At 46.3% G+C, this 18,653-nt stretch overlaps 1 protein-coding gene across 2 annotated transcripts in view; it reads left to right on the top strand.

The window, feature by feature from the left end:
- The window catches only part of LOC129860391 (calpain-15-like), an 87,741-nt gene that overhangs the window by 41,261 nt on the left and 27,827 nt on the right, over positions 1–18,653 (top strand). For both annotated transcript variants that reach the window (XM_055930760.1, XM_055930759.1), the window contains exons 2-3: positions 775–2,446; positions 16,694–16,902. In XM_055930760.1, coding sequence (XP_055786735.1) covers positions 797–2,446; positions 16,694–16,902 — 1,859 coding nt within the window. In that variant the 5' untranslated portion in view covers positions 775–796. The remainder of the gene's footprint in view (positions 1–774; positions 2,447–16,693; positions 16,903–18,653) is intronic.

Consider the following 18,653-nt stretch of genomic DNA (forward strand, 5'->3'; position numbering starts at 1 on the left):
TGGAACACACACACTTCCTGTTCCTAGTTGGAACACACACACTTCCTGTTCCTAGTTGGAACACACACACTTCCTGTTCCTAGTTGGAACACACACACTTCCTGTTCCTAGTTGGAACACACACACTTCCTGTTCCTAGTTGGAACACACACACTTCCTGTTCCTAGTTGGAACACATCCTAGTTATTCTAGTTTTGAAAATCAGCACTTTCTTTCAGAATAGGCCTAAACACACCAGGAAGGCCAGAGCCCCAATCCAAGATGGGAACACAACCGTCAGTGCCTATTTAAATAAATGTAGTGCTTTGATTCTAACTCACTCTATTTGGCCCTCCCCTTCTGTCTTCTCCATTAGAATTGGCCAGAGGGAGGATGATAGAAGGGGTTAGATTAGAAGGTCCCGGTGTTTCTCCATTCCAATAAGTGTCAGTCAGGTGGATGGTTGTGAGAGGGTTTGTATATGGTTGTGAGAGGATTCACTCTGTGTTCTCCTGCAACAGAAGCAGCAGCTTCTTCTGCTGTCTCTGTCTCTGTCTGGCTCCTTTCATCACAGGGGCATTGTGTATGGATTTACTGCCCTCAATGCCCCCAGGAGGGAGATTTGATTCCACTGCACTGGCTAATCTCTGTCTCCTCTCTCTTCCCCTCTTTATCTCTCTCTCTCGTGCTCTCTCTCTCTCTCGCTACTCTCTCTTCTTTTTTCTACTACTTATCTCAAATCTTCTTTTTACCGTCTGCTCCTTATATCTCTCCCCCCCCCTCACCTTCATACAGCCACTCTCACTCCCCGGGCTCCATGGCGGCGGCGGTGCAAGGCAGCGAATGGTCTTGCGGCCGATGCACCTTCCTGAACGCGGGGGCGGCGCCGCGCTGCTCCATCTGTGAGGCGCCTCGCCAGAAGCCTGACCTAAACCAGATCCTGAGGCTGAGCAGCACCGAAGAGCAGCAACGCTGGGCCTGCCCCCGCTGCACCCTCAACAACCCCCAGGGCTCCGGCGCCTGCACCATCTGTGGCTTTGGACCCTCGCCAAGCACCCCCACACCGACCACAACCATGGCCGCCATCGCCAATGGCCTCGTGCCGCCGGAGACTCCCACGCCTGTTATGACTCCCACGGTTCTCATGGAGCCCCGCGGGCAGCAGCCGTCCAAGGAGGAGGCTCTGAGGAGGTCAGAGAGCAACGGGGAGGTGGGGGGCCTGAGTGGCCCGGGTGGACCCGAGGGGCAGCAACACCACCACTTGGGCTGGGCGTGCCCGCGATGCACACTTCATAATACTCCTGTTGCACTGTCGTGTTCGGCCTGCGGGGGACCAAGGAAACTGTCGCTGCCCAAGATCCCCCCTGAGGCGTTGGTGGTGCCCGAAGTGCGCACGCCCGGGCTAGGGTTTCCCGTCCACGTGGCACCTGTCCCCCCGCTCCTCATTGACTTGACAGATGACTCATCCACTGCAGCCGCCCCCTGCCAACCCCAGGAGCCCCCCCACAGCCACTTGCCCCCACCGCCACGCTCCTCCCCTTTCACGCCCTTCTCCTCTCTCCAGAACAACCCGGTGCCCCGCAGCAGGAGAGAGGTGCCCCCACCGGGGCGTCCGCCCAATCCTAACCCCAGTGCCCCAAGCCCAACTTCTCCCTCCACGGCCTACGTGCTGCCCCAGCACTGCCCTGCCAAGCCCAAGCACGCCCAGCCCCAGGAGCCCTCCTTCCCCAACAAGCGCCACAGCGTCCTGGAGGAAGGTGACGACACCCACCCTCTTCCTTATCACACCTCCCACATCCCCGTCACATCGCCACCCACCTGGAAGTGCCATGGATGCTCCCTGCCCAACCTGAGCGACTCGTCCAAGTGCGAGGCATGCCACTCGTCGCGGGCCGGCGCCGACCTCATCGACCTGGTGGGCTGCGAGTCGGTGCGCTTCACGCCAGCAAACCCCTCCAGTCCGGACTCCAGCACCTGGGCCTGCTCCAAGTGTACCCTACGCAACCCCACCGGGATGACCAAGTGCTCGGCCTGCTGCTCCTCCAAACTGCACGGCTTCCAGGAGCCTAGTTCTCACTGCTGCCCGCACTGCAGGCTCACCGGCCCCTGCTACTGCTCCTCAGCCTCCTCCACATTGTCTTCTGGACACAAAGCCAGAAAACAGGCCCGGGTCTACCCCTCGCCCTCGGCCACCAACACCTCCTCCTCTTCTCCCTCATCCTCGTCCTTCTCTTCCTCGTGCACACTGCTGCAGGAGAAGCAGTGGGGCTGTCCGGCGTGTACGCTGCTCAACGACACCAAATCGAAGAACTGCGCGGCATGCCACACGCCTCAGCAGTACCTGACACTGCGCAAGGTGGCCAAGCCGCTTAGGAGGAGGGAGAGCATGCACGTGGAGGCGAGGCGACGCAACGACGAGGGCGAAGCCAAGGAACTCTGGGAGAACATCACTACCTTCTGTCGAGAGGTAAGCCATCTGGAAACATGACGTTGGGAAATTGATTGTGTTTTATGATTTTCAAAAGCTAATAGTTTTCTTACTAAAGAGCATGGGTCAAGACAACTGACATAATACGCTAGCAACTTAAATCAGTTTCCAAGTACAGAACACCATTTTTCCCCTGCTGGGTGGTGGCTGGTAGCCATTTTGTTTCTTAAGAGCTCACCACTGACACATCAGCATCTCTTTCATTGGAGATGAATAGTCAAGAAGCTTCCCAAACAGCATGTTTCATTGTGCCATGAAGAGTGAATCCGTTAGGGTTGTTTTACATGCGTCACACTGCAACACTGAAATGCCATACAGCACAGGGTTTTTTCTGGATGGAAAAGGGGCTTAGGTGGTTGGCGTGACAGTAATTAAGTAACGAGCGTTGGCTTGTGCGAGCCGGAACAGCTCACAGTGCAGGAGCCTATCTCCTTTTTCTGTGAGCGTGAGGCAGGTCGATGTACATGTACAGAGAATTTAGCAGTTTTAAAGATAGTTTCCTGCAATTATTATTTGCATTTTTCCATGGATAATGCTGTGTTCTTTTGCTCAAACATAGTAACAAAATGAATACTGCTAAATGAATTGTTTTTGGCATTTTCAATTATCCCTAAGTGTTTTGCTTTTATTATGGTGATTGTTAGTTCTCAAAGGTTATATCATTACAAAATATATAGGTCCATTATCTTTTCTACATACTTTATATCTGTTTTTACTCATTTAAGTTTACACTGAAAGCGTTTTTCCACACAGAAAATAAAAACTACCAGTCGTTTTCAGTCTTTAGTTCACGCAATGAGACGTGAATCATCATTTATATTTTTTTTAACTTAGGCGACCCGAAAAAAACGCTTAGGCGGCTCGCCTAAGGATTCCAATGGCAGAGAAATAGTAACACCCCGGCTTCTTTACCATGCTTCCAGCGATCAACCCGCTACTGCGATCAGCCTCGTTTTTAAAGATGCTACCAAGAGACCCTCATAGGCTGCTGATGCTATTGTTGTTGTTTCTGTTTGCGCTCGTCTGCTCGTTAGTACATTTCGAAGGGGGAACTGGGGTCTCTGTTTATCCCAAATAATCCCTCCCGTCAGAGGGAAGTCATTCCGAAACCAGAGGAAAGCTCCAAGTCAGATGAGCTTGCTCGTCTCATAATGGATTCCAATTATTTGTTGTTTGTCCTAAAAATGCTCCGAAGGGAAGGTGTTCTGTTTGTCGATGAGCAAGTTACTCGCAAGCCCAGAGTCTTGTGTGGATCATATTTATTGTTGCAATAAGTGCATATAGGCTACCGCTGCAACAACATAACATTGCGATGAGGGGGTTATAAAGCCCATAAAGGATCTGTCGGTCACGTCCAGGCTGGTGTTTAAGTGCGCTACCCAAATGTAAGCCCATATAGCCTAATTTAGTCAGACTTCATCTGTGTCCTGTTACTGATATTGGCCTAAGTTAGCGTAGCACTTATCTACACTGTCCTAACTTCCTAGACCTGTGCTAGAGTGAAGTTTCCCCTAGGTCAGCATCTAGGGGCAACTTCAACCTATTACACCATGCTGCCCCTGGTACACTTTCTGATCCGCATAATGTCTCTCTGACTCTACTTTCTCTCACATAGACACTACCAGTCGGTTTCAGTCTTCAATTCACACAAGGAAACATGAATCATAATTCGTTTTTAATTTGGAGGTGAGGTTTTTAGAATGGTGAGATGGTGGCATGCAAGTCAACATTGGTCAGTTCAATTGCATTTCACTTTCAATTTTTCGAACTAAACTTTGATATGACATGTTTAATGAACTATTACAGGAGGATTGACCGTTTATCAAGGGGTCAACATAAATGTCAGTCTGGAAAAATGAATCAAGGTATTTTCTTAAATGGAGAAAACCTAATTACAACCTAATCTCCAGTTTAAAATATCCTAATGTAGATTGGCGTCCCTTTTCCCCACCCCACTCGTTGTTAAATATACTGAGGGGTTCCTGATTTCTTAAACGTTAAAATCATGAAATCTACTTATTAATTTCACTGCGGGAGAAAGGGTCATGTGTAAAGTTTACATTATGTCAGGATGTGTTATTGTTAGCCATCGGGGGTCCTATGGGAGGAGCAGAGACACGGTCTGATACAAGTCACCATGACAGCCCGTGAGTTGGGGAGGAGTGAGGAATTCGGACAGAGGTCAGGTTATATGAAGTGAGGAAGAACATATATCACTAATGTTCTGGATAGCAACAAAGGGCTATTGGCCGTTCAGATGCGTAAGGAGGGGCTCCGCAACAAGAGAAAGGGTTAAATATCAGTGAGTGTGTGAATATGTTCTTTGTCTGTTCAGATGTTTGAACTTTTATAGTGTCCGTCAATTGTCTTACTCTGTTATTTAGAACCTAACAATACTGAGCAAAAATATAAATGCAACATGCAACAATTTCAATGATTTTACTGAATTACAGTTCATATGAGGAAATCAGTCAATTGAAATCAATTCATTAGGCCCAAAACAAAGGATTTCACATGACGGGGTAAACAGATGTTGGTCACAGATACCTTTTAAAAAACGTAGGGGGAGGCCTCCCAGGTGGCGCAGCGGTCTAAGGCACTACATTGTAGTGCTTGAGGTGTCATTACAAACCCGGGTTTGATCCCAGGCTGTGTCACAACCGGCCGTGACACAGCGGGAGTCCCTTAGGGCGGCGCACACTTGGCCCAGTGTCGTCCAGGTTAGGGGAGGGTTTGGCCGGGGGGCTTTACTTGGCTCATCGTGCTCTAGCGACTCCTTGTGGTGGGCCGGGTGCCCGCAGGCTGACAGCGGTCGTCAGTTGAACGGTGTTTCATCCAACACATTGGTGCAGCTGGCTTAAGCAGCGTGGTTTGGCGGGTCATGTTTCGGACCATGTATTACTCAACGTTCGCCTCTCCCGAGCCCATTGGGCAGTTGCAGCGATGAGACGATCGAGAAAGGGGGTAAAACATTTTTTATAAAGGCAGGGGTGAACCAGTCACAGAACCAGTCAGTTTCTTGTGTGACTAAATCCGACCAATCAAAGTGCTTATGCACGAGCACTGACCCAAAACGACTCGTTGGGCCTTTTAGTATACTGAACAAAAATATAAATGCAACATGTAAAGTGTTGGTCTCATGTTTCATGAGCTGAAATAAAATATCCAAGTAATCCATACTCACAAAAAGCTTATTTCTCTCAAATGATGTAAACAAATGTACAAATTTGTTTACATCCCTGTTAGTGAGCATTTCTCCTTTGCCAAGATCATCCATCTGACAGGTGTGGCATATCAAGAAGCTGATTAAACAGCATGGTCATTACACAGGTGCACCTTGTGCTGGGGGACATTAAAAGGCATCTCTAAGATGTGCAGTTTTATAACACAACACAATGCCACAGCTGTCTCAAGTTTTGAGGGAGTGTGCAATTGGCATTCTGACTGCAGGAATGTCCACCAGAGCTATTGCCAGAGATTTTAATTTCTCTACCATAAGCCACCTCCAACGTTGTTTTAGAGAATGTGGCAGTGCCTCCAACTAGACTCACACCCGCAGACCACATGTAACCACGTCAGCCCAGGACCTCCACCTGTGGAATCGTCTGAGACCAGTTACCCGGACAACTAATGAAACTGTTGGTTTGCACAACCAAAGAATTTCTTTACAAACTGTCAGAAACCGTCTCAAGGAAGCTCATCTGTGTGGTCGTTGTCCTCACCAGGGTCTTGACCTGACTGCAGTTTGGCTTTGTAACCAACTTCAGTGGGCAAAAGCTCACCTTCGATGGCCACTGGCACACTGGAGGAGTTTGCTCTTCACGGATGAATCCCGGTTACAACTCTACCAGGAAGATGACAGACGTATGGCGTCCTGTGGGCGAGTGGTTTGCTGATGTCAACATTGTAAACAGAGTGCCCCATTGTGGCAGTGGGGTTATGGTATGAGCAGGCATAAGCTACGGACAACGAACACAATTGCATTTTATCGATGGCAATTTGAATGCACAGAGATCCCGTGACAAGATCCTGAGGCCCATTGTCGTGCCATTCATCCGCCGCCATCACCTCATGTTTCAGCATGATAATGCACGGCCCCATGTCACAAGGATCTGTACACAATTCCTGGAAGCTGAAAATGTACCAGTTCTTCCATGGCCTGCATACTCACCAGATTAGCTGGATCGTCATGTACAGCAGCGTGTACCAGTTCCCGCCAATATCCAGCAACTTCTATGCCCTATTTTTTTTAAAGTATCTTTCAAGGGAGTTTTTCGACGCCACCATGCTTCTGCACCTGCATTACTTGCTGTTTGGGGTTTTAGGCTTCTGTATAAGCACTTTGTGACATCAACTGATGTAAGAAGGGCTTTATAAATACATTTGATTGATTGATCTGTGACCAACAGATGCATATCTGTATTCCCAGTCATGTGAAATTTATAGATTAGGGCCTAATGATTTTTTTCAATTGACTGATTTCCTTATATGAACCGTAACTCAGTAAAGTAATTGAAATTGTTGCATGTTGCATTTATATTTATGTTCAGTGTAATTGATTGCAGCCATTTTTTTAATGTATAGGATTCATAATTTTCAATAAATGGCACAATTTTTTTAACAATAAGTTAGACATGAGGAATCCAAAGAAATGGTAAAGAGTGACCCACCGACCCCCACACCCCACGCCAAACCCACCCCAACAACGAGTATATAGTATATATTCTGTCTGACCACTAGATGGTGCTGTTCCTGCAATTAGGTGATTTATTTTAAATAATCAATACAAAATATCATATTGGTTTAAGCAGTCTATGAACAAGGTATGACAGCAATCCATGCTTTGGTTTTGTTGTCCACTTTTTAGCATTCGTTTTAGCATTTGTGGCACAAATCCAATACAAGTCAATGGAACCTATATTAGCATTTTTCTCCTATAATTTCTCGCAACCCCACGCAAAATCTAATGAAACAAACTTAATTTTCAAATCAATAAATAACCTTCAACCAATAAATACATTTACTCAATAAAATTGTATTTTTCAAATGATCTTTCTCAAACTTTTGTATATTGTCCCATACAATATATACTTTTTTGGGGGGGGGCGACTTTGAATACCACTGTCCTAAAGTATCTAAAAAAAAAAGTATTGTTACTTATCGATGATTTGGATGTGAAGCGTGAAAATACGAATATAGGTTCCATCTTTGGATGGGATGCTGTCATACCTGGTCCATAAACTGCTTACAGGCTAAGGAAGCCAATTTGGCATTTTGTAATTTGGGTGAACTATCCCTTGAAAATTGAGGGGATCATAAGTGAGATCATAAAAACAGCCCCATCTAGTGGTCAGAACCTGGTAATATCAGGATGTAAACTCAGCTAAAAAAAGAAACGTCCCTTTTTCAGTACCCTGTCTTTCAAAGATAATTCATAAAAAATCCAAATAACTTTACAGATCTTCATTGTAAAGGGTTTAAACACTGTTGCCCATGCTTGTTCAGTGAACCATAAACAATTAATGAACATGCACCTGTGGAACAGTCGTTAAGACACTAACCGCTTACAGACGGTAGGCAATTAAGGTCACAGTTATGAAAAGTTAGGACACTAAAGAGGCCTTTCTACTGACTCTGAAAAACACTTAAAGAAAGATGCCCAGGGTCCCGGCTCATCTGCGTGAACGTGCCTTAGGCATGCTGCAAGGAGGCATGAGTACTGCAGATGTGGCCGGGGCAATAAATTGCAATGTCCGTACTGTGAGACGCCTAAGACAGCGCTATAGGGAGACAGGATGGACAGCTCATCGTCCTCTAAGTGGCAGAATACGTGTAACACCTGCACAGGATCGGTACATCCGAACATCACACCTGCAGAACAGGTACAGGATGGCAACAACAACTGCCTGAGTTACACCAGGAACGCACAATCCCTCCATCAGTGCTCAGACTGTCCGCAATAGGCTGAGAGAGGCTGGACTGAGGGCTTGTAGGCCTGTTGTAAGGCAGATCCTCACCAGACATCACCGGCAACAACGTCGCCTATGGACACAAACCCACCTTCGCTGGACCAGACAGGACTGGAAAAAAGTGTTGTTCACTGACGAGTCGCAGTTTTGTCTCACCAGGGGTGATGGTCGGATTCGCGTTTATTGTCAAAGGAATGAGCGTTACACCGAGGCCTGTACTCTGGAGTAGGATCGATTTGGAGTTGGAGGGTTGGTCATGGTCTGGGGCGGTGTGTCACAGCATCATCGGACTGAGCTTGTTGTCATTGCAGGCAATCTCAACGCTGTGCGTTACAGGGAAGACATCCTCCTCCCTCATGTGGTACCCTTCCTACGGGCTCATCCTGACATGACCCTCCAGCATGACAATGCCACCAGCCATACTGCTCGTTCTGTGCGTGATTTCCTGCAAGACAGGAATGTCAGTGTCTGCCATGGCCAGCAAAGAGCCCGGATCTCAATCCCATTGAGCACGTCTGGGAGGACTAGGGCCAGGGTAAGGGCTAGGGCCATTCCCCCCAGAAATGTCCTGGAACTTGCAGGTGCCTTGGTGGAAGAGTGGGGTAACATCTCACAGCAAGAACTGGCAAATCTGGTGCAGTCCATGAGGAGGAGATGCACTGCAGTACTTAATCCCGGGTGGCGCAGTGGTCTAGGGCAGTGCATCGCAGTGCTAGTTGCGCCAACAGAGTCTCTGGGTTCGCGCCCAGGCTGGGCTGGGTTCGCGCCCAGGCTCTGTCGCAGCCGGCCGCAACCGGGAGGTCCGTTAGCGACGCACAATTGGCATAGCGTCGTCCGGGTTAGGGAGGGTTTGGCCGGTAGGGATATCCTTGTCTCAGTATGTAAAATGTAATCAAATGTATGCACTCTACTGTAAGTCGCTCTGGATAAGAGCGTCTGCTAAATGACTAAAATGTAATGTAAAAATGTTAATACAGCTGGTGGCAACACCAGATACTGACTGTAACTTTTGATTTTGACCCCCCCTTTGTTCCAGGACACATTATTCCATTTCTGTTAGTCACATGTCTGTGGAATATGTTCAGTTTATGTCTCAGTTGTTGAATCTTGTTATGTTCATACAAATATTTACACATGTTAAGTTTGCTGAAAATAAACGCAGTTGACAGTGAGAGGACGTTTCTTGTTTTGCTGAGTTTAGGATGGCACATAAACCTATCAACTTCGATGACTAATTTCTCTGAACAGGAGGAAAAAAACAACACCAAATTCACTGAGAATACATTACATAGCATGAAAAAAACTAAACTCAGAGCCGCAGCTTCATACTCTTTGTCAGAGAACTGGTTTTGGGGTCCATATGTGGCTTTTGACCATTTCTGTGGATTTCTCATGTCTTACTCACTAACCACGTTTCCATCCAGAAACTCTGTGTAAAAAAAAAAATACAAAAATCAAGACACCTGTGATGGAAACACGACTTTTGGTACAATTTTATAAATGCTGACAGATAATTTTTTGGTTTGACATGGTTGGATCTTTTTGTGTTGGTAAAATGTATTGCGCAAGAAATGATTGTGGAAACACATTTATGCACAAATATTGATATAATAACCATCATATCAAAGTAAACTTGGAGTCCCGCGATGATATGGTGTGTGACCCTCCCACTATGACTCGGGAAAACCATACAGTTTATTGCAGTGTTTATTAGGCTACAAATGAAATAACTTATGAACTTCACAGGGTGGTGAAAGTGCACGTTGATCTTGATGCTCCTTTCCAATACATATCGAGTGTCTGATCCTGGTGACATGATGATCGATACTTAAAATGCAGATTTTAGAATATTCACATGATAATAGGTCGCCATTTCGATGGAAACCTAGCTAGTGTTAAAAAAAAGTTTGCTCCAAGTCAATTGTCAGGTACTATATTTTTCGAATATTAAATGAATCCTATGAATTAAAATGCCCAATTTGTGTGCGATCATTTAGCTTAATTACTCAGCTCAAATTATATTTCAACAAAATAATGTTTCAGGAATGCTAATCTTATATATTTCCAACTACAAAAAGGACTTCAGAACAATCTGAGATGGTAGGTGTCATGGCTGATGAAATGACATGGAACGACCCCCACAAAAGAGGGGGAGAGGGAAGATGGCAGCATCTGTTACTAGCTCACTTTTTAACTTTTTACCAAATCAAATCAAATGGTATTGGTCACATACACATGGTTAGCAGATGTTAATGCGAGTGTAGCGAAATGCTTGTGCTTCTAATTCCGACAGTGCAGTAATTTATAACAAGTAATCTAACAATTCCACAGCAACTACCTTATACACACAAATGTAAAGGGAAGGAATAAGAATATGTACATGTAAATATATGGCTGAGTGATGGCCGAGCGGCATAGGCGAGATGCAATAGATGGTATGAAATACAGTATATACATATGAGATGAGTAATGTAAGATATGTAAACATTATTGAAGTGGCATTATTTAAAGTGGCTAGTGATCCATTTCTATAAGTGGGCAATGATTTGAGTCCGTATGTAGGCAGCAGCCTCTCTGTGTTAGTGATGGCTGTTTAACAGTCTAATGGCCTTGAAATAGAAGCTGTTTTTCAGTCTCTCGGTCCCAGCTTTGATGCACCTGTACTGACCTCAACTTCTGGATGGTAGCGGGGTGAACAGGCAGTGGCTCCGGGTGGTTGTTGTCCTTGATGATCTTTTTGGCCTTCCTGTGACATCGGGTGCTGTAGGTGTCCTGGAGGGCAGGTAGTTTGCCCCCCGTGATGCGTTGTGCAAACCACACCACCCTCTGGAGAGCCTTGCTCTTGAGAGCGGTGCAGTTGCCTTACCAGGCGGTGATACAGCCCGACAGGATGCTCTCGATTGTGCATCTGTAAAAGTTTGTGAGTGTTTTAGGTGACAAGCCAAAATATCAACAGCCTCCTGAGGTTGAAGAGGTGCTGTTGCACCTTCTTCACAACACTGTCTGTGTGGGTGGACCATTTCAGTTTGTCTGTGATGTGTACACAGAGGAACTTAAAACGTTCCTCCTTCTCCACTACTGTCCCGTCGATGTGGATGGGGGGGTGCTCCCTCTGTATTTTCCTGAAGTCCACGATCATCTCCTTTGTTGACGTTGAGTGAGAGGTTGTTTTCCTGACACCACACTCCGAGTGCCCTCATCTCCTCCCTGTAGGCTGTCTCGTCGTTGTTGGTAATCAAGCCCACTACCTTTGTGTCATCTGCAAAATTGATGATTGAGTTGGAGGCGTGCATGGCCACGCGGTATGGGTGAACAGAGAGTACAGGAGGACACCGTTAAATCGGCATTGAAAAAAGCCACATAATTCCATCATGAATGCGGCATGAAGTGTTTACAAGTTTACCTAGGCCTAAATCGTCATGGGGGGGGGGGGGCGATTGAAACTGCAACATAGTCGCTCACACATTTCATTCCATGTGGAGGGTATCGTGTTCATCATGGCAAAACGTTGGCTCGACCTTGCATTATTCATGTCAAATGCTACTCTGTGAGTTGCAGGTTCACCTTTGGAAGCGTGTGTGGGAAGCAGGCTATCGAGGAAGGATGTTAGAGAGATCCTCTCTTCCTCTGGAACAATTAGGCTAAATGTACAGTTGAAGTCGGACGTTAACATACACTTAGGTTGGAGTCATTAAAACTCATTTTTCAATCACTCCACAAATGTATCGTTAACAAACTATCGTTTTGGCAAGTCGATTAGAACATCTACTTTGTGCATGACACAAGTAATTTTTCCAACAATTGTTTACAGACAAATTATTTCATTTATAATTCGCTGTATCACAATTCCAGTGGGTCAGAAGTTTACATACACTAAGTTGACTGTGCCTTTAAACAAGCTTTAGAAGCTTCTGATAGGCTAATTGACATCATTTGAGTCAATTGAAGGTGTACCTGTGAATGTATATCAAGGCCTACCTTCAAAAGCAGTGCCTCTTTGCTTGACATCATGCGACAATCTAAAGAAATCATCCAAGACCTCAGAATAAAAATTGTAGACCTCCACAAGTGTGGTTCATCCTTGGGAGCAATTTCCAAATGCCTGAAGGTACCACGTTCACCTGTACAAACAATAGTACGTAAGTATAAACACCATGGGACCACGCAGCTGTCATACCGCTCAGGAAGGAGAAGCGTTCTGTCTCCTAGAGATGAACGTACTTTGGTGCGAAAAGTGCAAATCAATCCCAGAACAACAGCAAAGGACCTTGTGAAGATGCTGGAGGAAACAGGTACAAAAGTATCTATATCCACAATAAAAACGAGTCCTATATCGACATAACCTGACTGGCCGCTCAGCAAGGAAGAAGCCACTGCTCCAAAACCGCCATAAAAAAGCCAGACTACAGTTTGCAACTGCACATGGGGACAAAGATCATACTTTTTGGAGGAATGTCCTCTGGTCTGATGAAACAAAAATAGAACTGTTTGGCCATAATGACCATCGTTATGTTTGGAGGAAAAAGGGGGAGGCTTGCAAGCCGAAGATCACCGTCCCAACCGTGAAGCACTGGGGTGGCAGCATCATGTTGTGGGGGTGCTTTGCTGTAGGAGGGACTGGTGCACTTCACAAAATAGATGGCATCAAGAGGAGGGGAAATGATGTGGACATATTGAAGCAACATCTCAAGACATCAGTCAGGAAGTTAAAGCTTGGTCGCAAATGGGTCTTCCAAATGGACAATGACCCCAAGTATACTTCCAAAGTTGTGGCAAAATGGCACAACAAATGGCACAAGGACAACAAGTCAAGGTATTGGAGTGGCCATCACAAAGCCCTGACCTCAATCCTATAGAACATTTGTGGGCAGAACTGAAAAAGCGAGTGCGAGCAAGGAGGCCTACAAACCTGACTCAGTTACACCAGCTCTGTCAGGAGAAATGGGCCAAAATTCACCCAACTTATTGTGAAAAGCTTGTCAAAGTCTACCCAAAATGTTTGACCCAAGTTAAACAACTTAAAGGCAACGCTACCAAATACTAATTGAGTGTATGTGTAAACTTCTGACCCACTGGGAATGTGATGAAAGAAATATAAGCTGAAATTAATCATTCTCTCTACTATTATTCTGACATTTCACATTCTTAAAATAAAGTGGTGATCCAAGCTGACCTAAGACAGGGAATTTTTACTAGGATTAAATGTCAGGAATTGTGAAAAACTGAGTTTAAATGTATTTGGCTAAGGTGTATGTAAACTTCCGACTTCAACTGTATTCCTTCATATGTTCTTTCTCATCCCTCACTTCCAATATCATAACCCTCCTCTTCCTCCTCTCACTTCTATTCTCCTGTGCACCATAACTCCCCCCCCCCTTTCCTCTGTGGCTGTGGCACTACCCATGTGCACACGAAAGGTGAACACGGGCCATTCTATTTTTAGAAACGGGGGAGTAGAGTAACAGCAATTATCCACTTCCCTAAAGCGAATGTAATCAGCGGGGAGCATCGAGCGGCACATCTCAGTTTATGGAGGGTGAAGTCGGCTAAGCACACTCTGTCGTCCCCCCCCCCCCCCCCCCGTGCAGTGCATCTATCTCCCCTGGGGTGCGTCATGACTGCCTCAGCCTAACACAAGATGATAAAATACTTCCTCCGGTATATAGGCGATAGGGCTACCACTCAGAAGTTGGCATGCACAGAGCGCCACAGGCCACTCCAAAGCCACTCTATAGATACAGGATGTAACGGTTCGTCTTGGATTCCCTGACGTGGTCTTGTGTCCTTCTTGGTCAAAGAGAAGAGAGCTTTCGATGAGTACAATGCTGTGGAGGCATATCTCCTGTCTAGCCATTCCAGTCACAGACGAGGAGATCAAGAACGGAAGCTAAATGAGAGTGCAGCAAAGACGGTGTTGAGATAGATTGTCCTTACACTAAGGCAACAATCCACATAGACAATATCCCTCCATGGTCTTCCACTTGAGGTTTTAAGCAATAAAGAAATAGCCCCAAGTGTGCCCATCCACTGTATGATTTAATACAGAGGGAACGACACTGATACAGGTTGGTAGACTCTCTAACCTGTAAAGCCCTGTGTGGTGAAGACATTGTTTCTCGGCTACCACCGACAACTTGTGGAGCGTGCAGAGTAAACTGAACATATGAATTGTGTCCTGTTGACGACATCATATGTTCCTCTTGTCCCTTGTGTTTTCCATGAAATAGCTTTATAAGGCTTTATAACAGCACAATTCACACAGTAGGGCCTACATGTGGATTTGAGCTGAAAGCAACAGCGACAAGGCGCGCCACCACTTTCCACTTGGACAAATTTCAACCGTCACACGATTGAACTGGTCATAGCGGCTCGTGTTTTACAATAAGCCACTGTAAACGACGACGCCGGTTATCGGTGCTCTTTTTATGTGATGGCGGTGTGCCACTGTCACGTCGGCTCAATAGCCATCCGTCACTACTGTTACCGCGATCAATAGGTTGGCTGTAGCGTCGAACCGGGTTGCAGTGAGTGCCAGTCACTCCCTCTCCGCATTCAAACGTCCCAGTACTGATTCAGGTTTCTATAGAGACTCAGACAGCTGGAGTGCTGTTTGCTTTGTTAGCCGGAATAGTCTAGCCATGAACTGTGAGTGCTCTCAGGCATTGGCCCAGCCTTGAGAATTACCCAACGCAGTTCCATCGGAGACAGTCAGGCAGTCAGTCAGACCAGCACTGTGTTACTGACAACAGGTCTCAGACAGCTGGACCTGGCGAGAATAGGTGAAGGGACACTAACGCGGCATGTGACTGTTTGTGTCTTGTCTGTCTGACTTGCTTGCTGTGGCAGTCTGTCCTATTTTTTTACACGGGTCATGATGACTCGTGTTCTTCGTCCTCGTTTTGCCTTTGATTTCGACGTGTGCAGAAAGTGAACACGCTCCTCATACATGTTTATCCAATTTCTTATACCCTACCGTCTCTGCGAGGTCCGGAGCTGTCGGCGAGTGGTGTTTGGAACTAAAGTACAAAAGGCCTCTCTATTTGCAGGTCTGTAGGGCCAAACGCTTAAAGCTCTCCCAACTGCTGTGAAGCAAAGAAAACTTTATCGGTTGCTGGCTAAGCCCAACAACAAACAAGGCGGTGTATACCTCTGAACTACAGAGCCACTGAGTCACTGACAGCCCCCGGGGGGGGGGATAAATCTGCTGGAGCATGATGGGAAATGGGGACAGGGGCCCAAAGTGCTGCTGCCGATGTCTGGCACAGTGTCGAGGGCGACAGAAGTGGCTTTTGTGTTGGGCGACGAATGAATTTCCCTCCGCCGACTGTGCAACGCCGGGGGTGCTTACAGTACTTTCCACTGGTTCAGGATGCGGGATCCAACTGCTGCCGCCAGTGAGCAGAGGAAATAGGATAGACTAGTCTTTGTATGTGTCCTCGCGGGTTTGTCGAGCAGGGTTTTGGCAGTGACATAGTGTGACACACAGGGTGTGTACTGTAGGTCAGCTAGCCAAAAGACGCAAACTGTTATGTTGAACAGGGATCCCTTACGTTTATGTTGAAGTAGACATTTTTTTGGTGTGTTTCAACGAAGCAATGTTTAGCCCGAGTGAGCGCTTGAAAGTTCTTCGCGGGGAGCGCGGGTCCGCGTGTTTCGAAGCGCCACGGTGTAGTTCAGTGTGCCGTCTTGTTGATCTCGGGAGATGCGTTTTGATATATGATCGCACAGCACATTCCATGCTGCGTGTGCGTCTTTATGTGTGTGCAGCAGGGGGAGGCTCCTTTAGCCACATGAACACTCCAGTGCTGGTGGTTGTCCTTGTGCTTGTCTCAGCAACCCGTGACTCCTGCAGTGGCCTGCAGGGCTCCAAATGAATCATCATTCGTTTAACACAGGCATCAGACAGAAAACTGTAGGCTAGGGGCTATAATGGCTTATAGGCCTAACCTTAGATCCCTGAGAGTGTCATGTTTAGGCTATTTGACGTGTTGTTCGTTCACACATACTGTATTTCCAATATATTGTGGGATTTCCAGAGTGCAGCCAACATACACATTTTCTCTCAGTGTGGTGACTTAGTCTTGTCTCGACTAGTCTTGATGCCAGTATGATGTTACCATTGTTCAGCCTTCTCCTCTCCAAGCAAATGTTTCATGCCAGGGCAGTATTTCATCAGACACTACTGATCTTTGAGTGTTTCTCAGCTGGACTGTTATGAATCCTCTGTCTCAGAGTTGTATATCTCTCGTTCTTTCAGAACGTGGTGAACTTCGTGGACGACAGCTTCCCCCCAGGCCCGTGTTCCGTGGGCTTCCCCGAGGGTGACAGCGTCCAGCAGCGAATCAAAAAGTGGCTCCGCCCCCACGAGATCAACTGCAACAACTTCAAGGACCGGGGTGTCAAATGGTCCGTCTTCCGCACCCCGCGGCCTTCGGACATCCTGCAAGGCCTGCTGGGAAACTGTTGGTGAGTTGTCGTCACTGAACGCGTGCAGTGTCGTAGTATCTGTAGCTCAGCTATGTGTGCGTGCGTCCGCGTGCACGTGTCTGTGTGGGTACCAAACCGTGTACAATCTACCTTAAGCAGCGCGTGTTCATGCGTGTGTGTCTGTGGCTTGTGTGGAGAAGTGTATCCACGTGGCATGTGTGTTCAGTGTGCCTGCTGTGCTTCTTGGACACAGTGTTTGTCTCCGTCCTCCCTGGGCTATTCCTAATGGGTTTCTGAACGAATAAACCAACTCCACTCTGCATATGAGAGGTGATCTCTCATCCCTTGTCTTAAAGGTCAGGGGGAATGACCAAGCATATTGGTGGCCCGTGTAGTTTATCATTGAGCAGTGACTATAGATGTACTCTCTGGGCCTAAAGCAGATAGAGATGGGAGAAGGTGGGAGGGGGGGAGAGAGAGGTAAAGAGGGAGAGGGAAAGGGGGAGTTTAACCCTCTAGAGTCTAAGCCGGGGGGGGAATTGTTTTAAGATGGGCATTCCAAGGATCATTTGATTTAAAATTTTAAGACCCTAAGGTCTGCCCTATATCTGAGATACAGTATAAGAAAGATCAGGAAACATTTTTTGTTTGTTTGTTTTACATGTATTTATCCCCTTATTTTAGGCACTAACTATCTCCATAAATACTTCCATAATTTTTTTCAATTGGTACCGGGGACCTTCAGGTGAGTCTTGTGTGTGTCCTAGTGAAAAACGAAGAGCAAAACCATGGTGTTCATGAGAGTCTCAGCGAGAGCTGTCACAATAGTTTGTAGGCTACACCGTTCGGATGCTACAGACATTTTTGTGAGAAGACCGAATTTCGGGATGTGTCATTGTCTGACAAACACCCCTCTAGCTCTGCCACCTTTCACCGCATATGCAAAAAAACACATCTATATCAAATCAAAGTTTACTTGTCACGTGCGCCGAATACAACAGGACCTTACAGTGAACTGCTTACTGACAGGCTCTAACCAATAGTGCAAAACAGGTATTAGATGAACAATAGGTAAGTAAAAAAATAAAAGCAACAGTAAAAAGACAGTGAAAAATAACAGCAGCGAAGCTATATACAGTAGCGATGTTATAAAAGTAGCGAGGCTACATACAGACACCGGTTAGTCGGGCTGATTGAGGTAGTATGTACATGAATGTATAGTTAAAGTAACTATGCATATATTATAAACAGAGAGTAGCAGTAACGTAGAAGAGGGGGTGGTGGGTGGCGGGTGACAGGACACAATGCAGATAGCCCGGTTAGCTAATATGCGGGAACACTGGTTGGTCGGACCAATTGAGGTAGTATATACATGAATGTATAGTTACAGTGACTATGCATACAGTGGGGAGAACAAGTATTTGATACACTGCCGATTTTGCAGGTTTTCCTACTTACAAGGCATGTAGAGGTATGTACTTCATATCATAGGTACACTTCAACTGTGAGAGACGGAATCTAAAACAAAAATCCAGAAAATCACATTGTATGACCTTTACGTAATTAATTTGCATTTTATTGCATGACATAAGTATTTGATCACCTACCAACCAGTAAGAATTCCGGCTCTCACAGACCTGTTAGTTTTTCTTTAAGAAGCCCTCCTGTTCTCTACTCATTACCTGTATTAACTGCACCTGTTTGAACTCGTTACCTGTATAAAAGACACCTGTCCACACACTCAATCAAACAGACTCCAACCTCTCCACAATGGCCAAGACCAGAGAGGA

Source organism: Salvelinus fontinalis, chromosome 8 (assembly GCF_029448725.1).
Source record: "Salvelinus fontinalis isolate EN_2023a chromosome 8, ASM2944872v1, whole genome shotgun sequence".
Classification (NCBI taxonomy): domain Eukaryota; kingdom Metazoa; phylum Chordata; class Actinopteri; order Salmoniformes; family Salmonidae; genus Salvelinus; species Salvelinus fontinalis.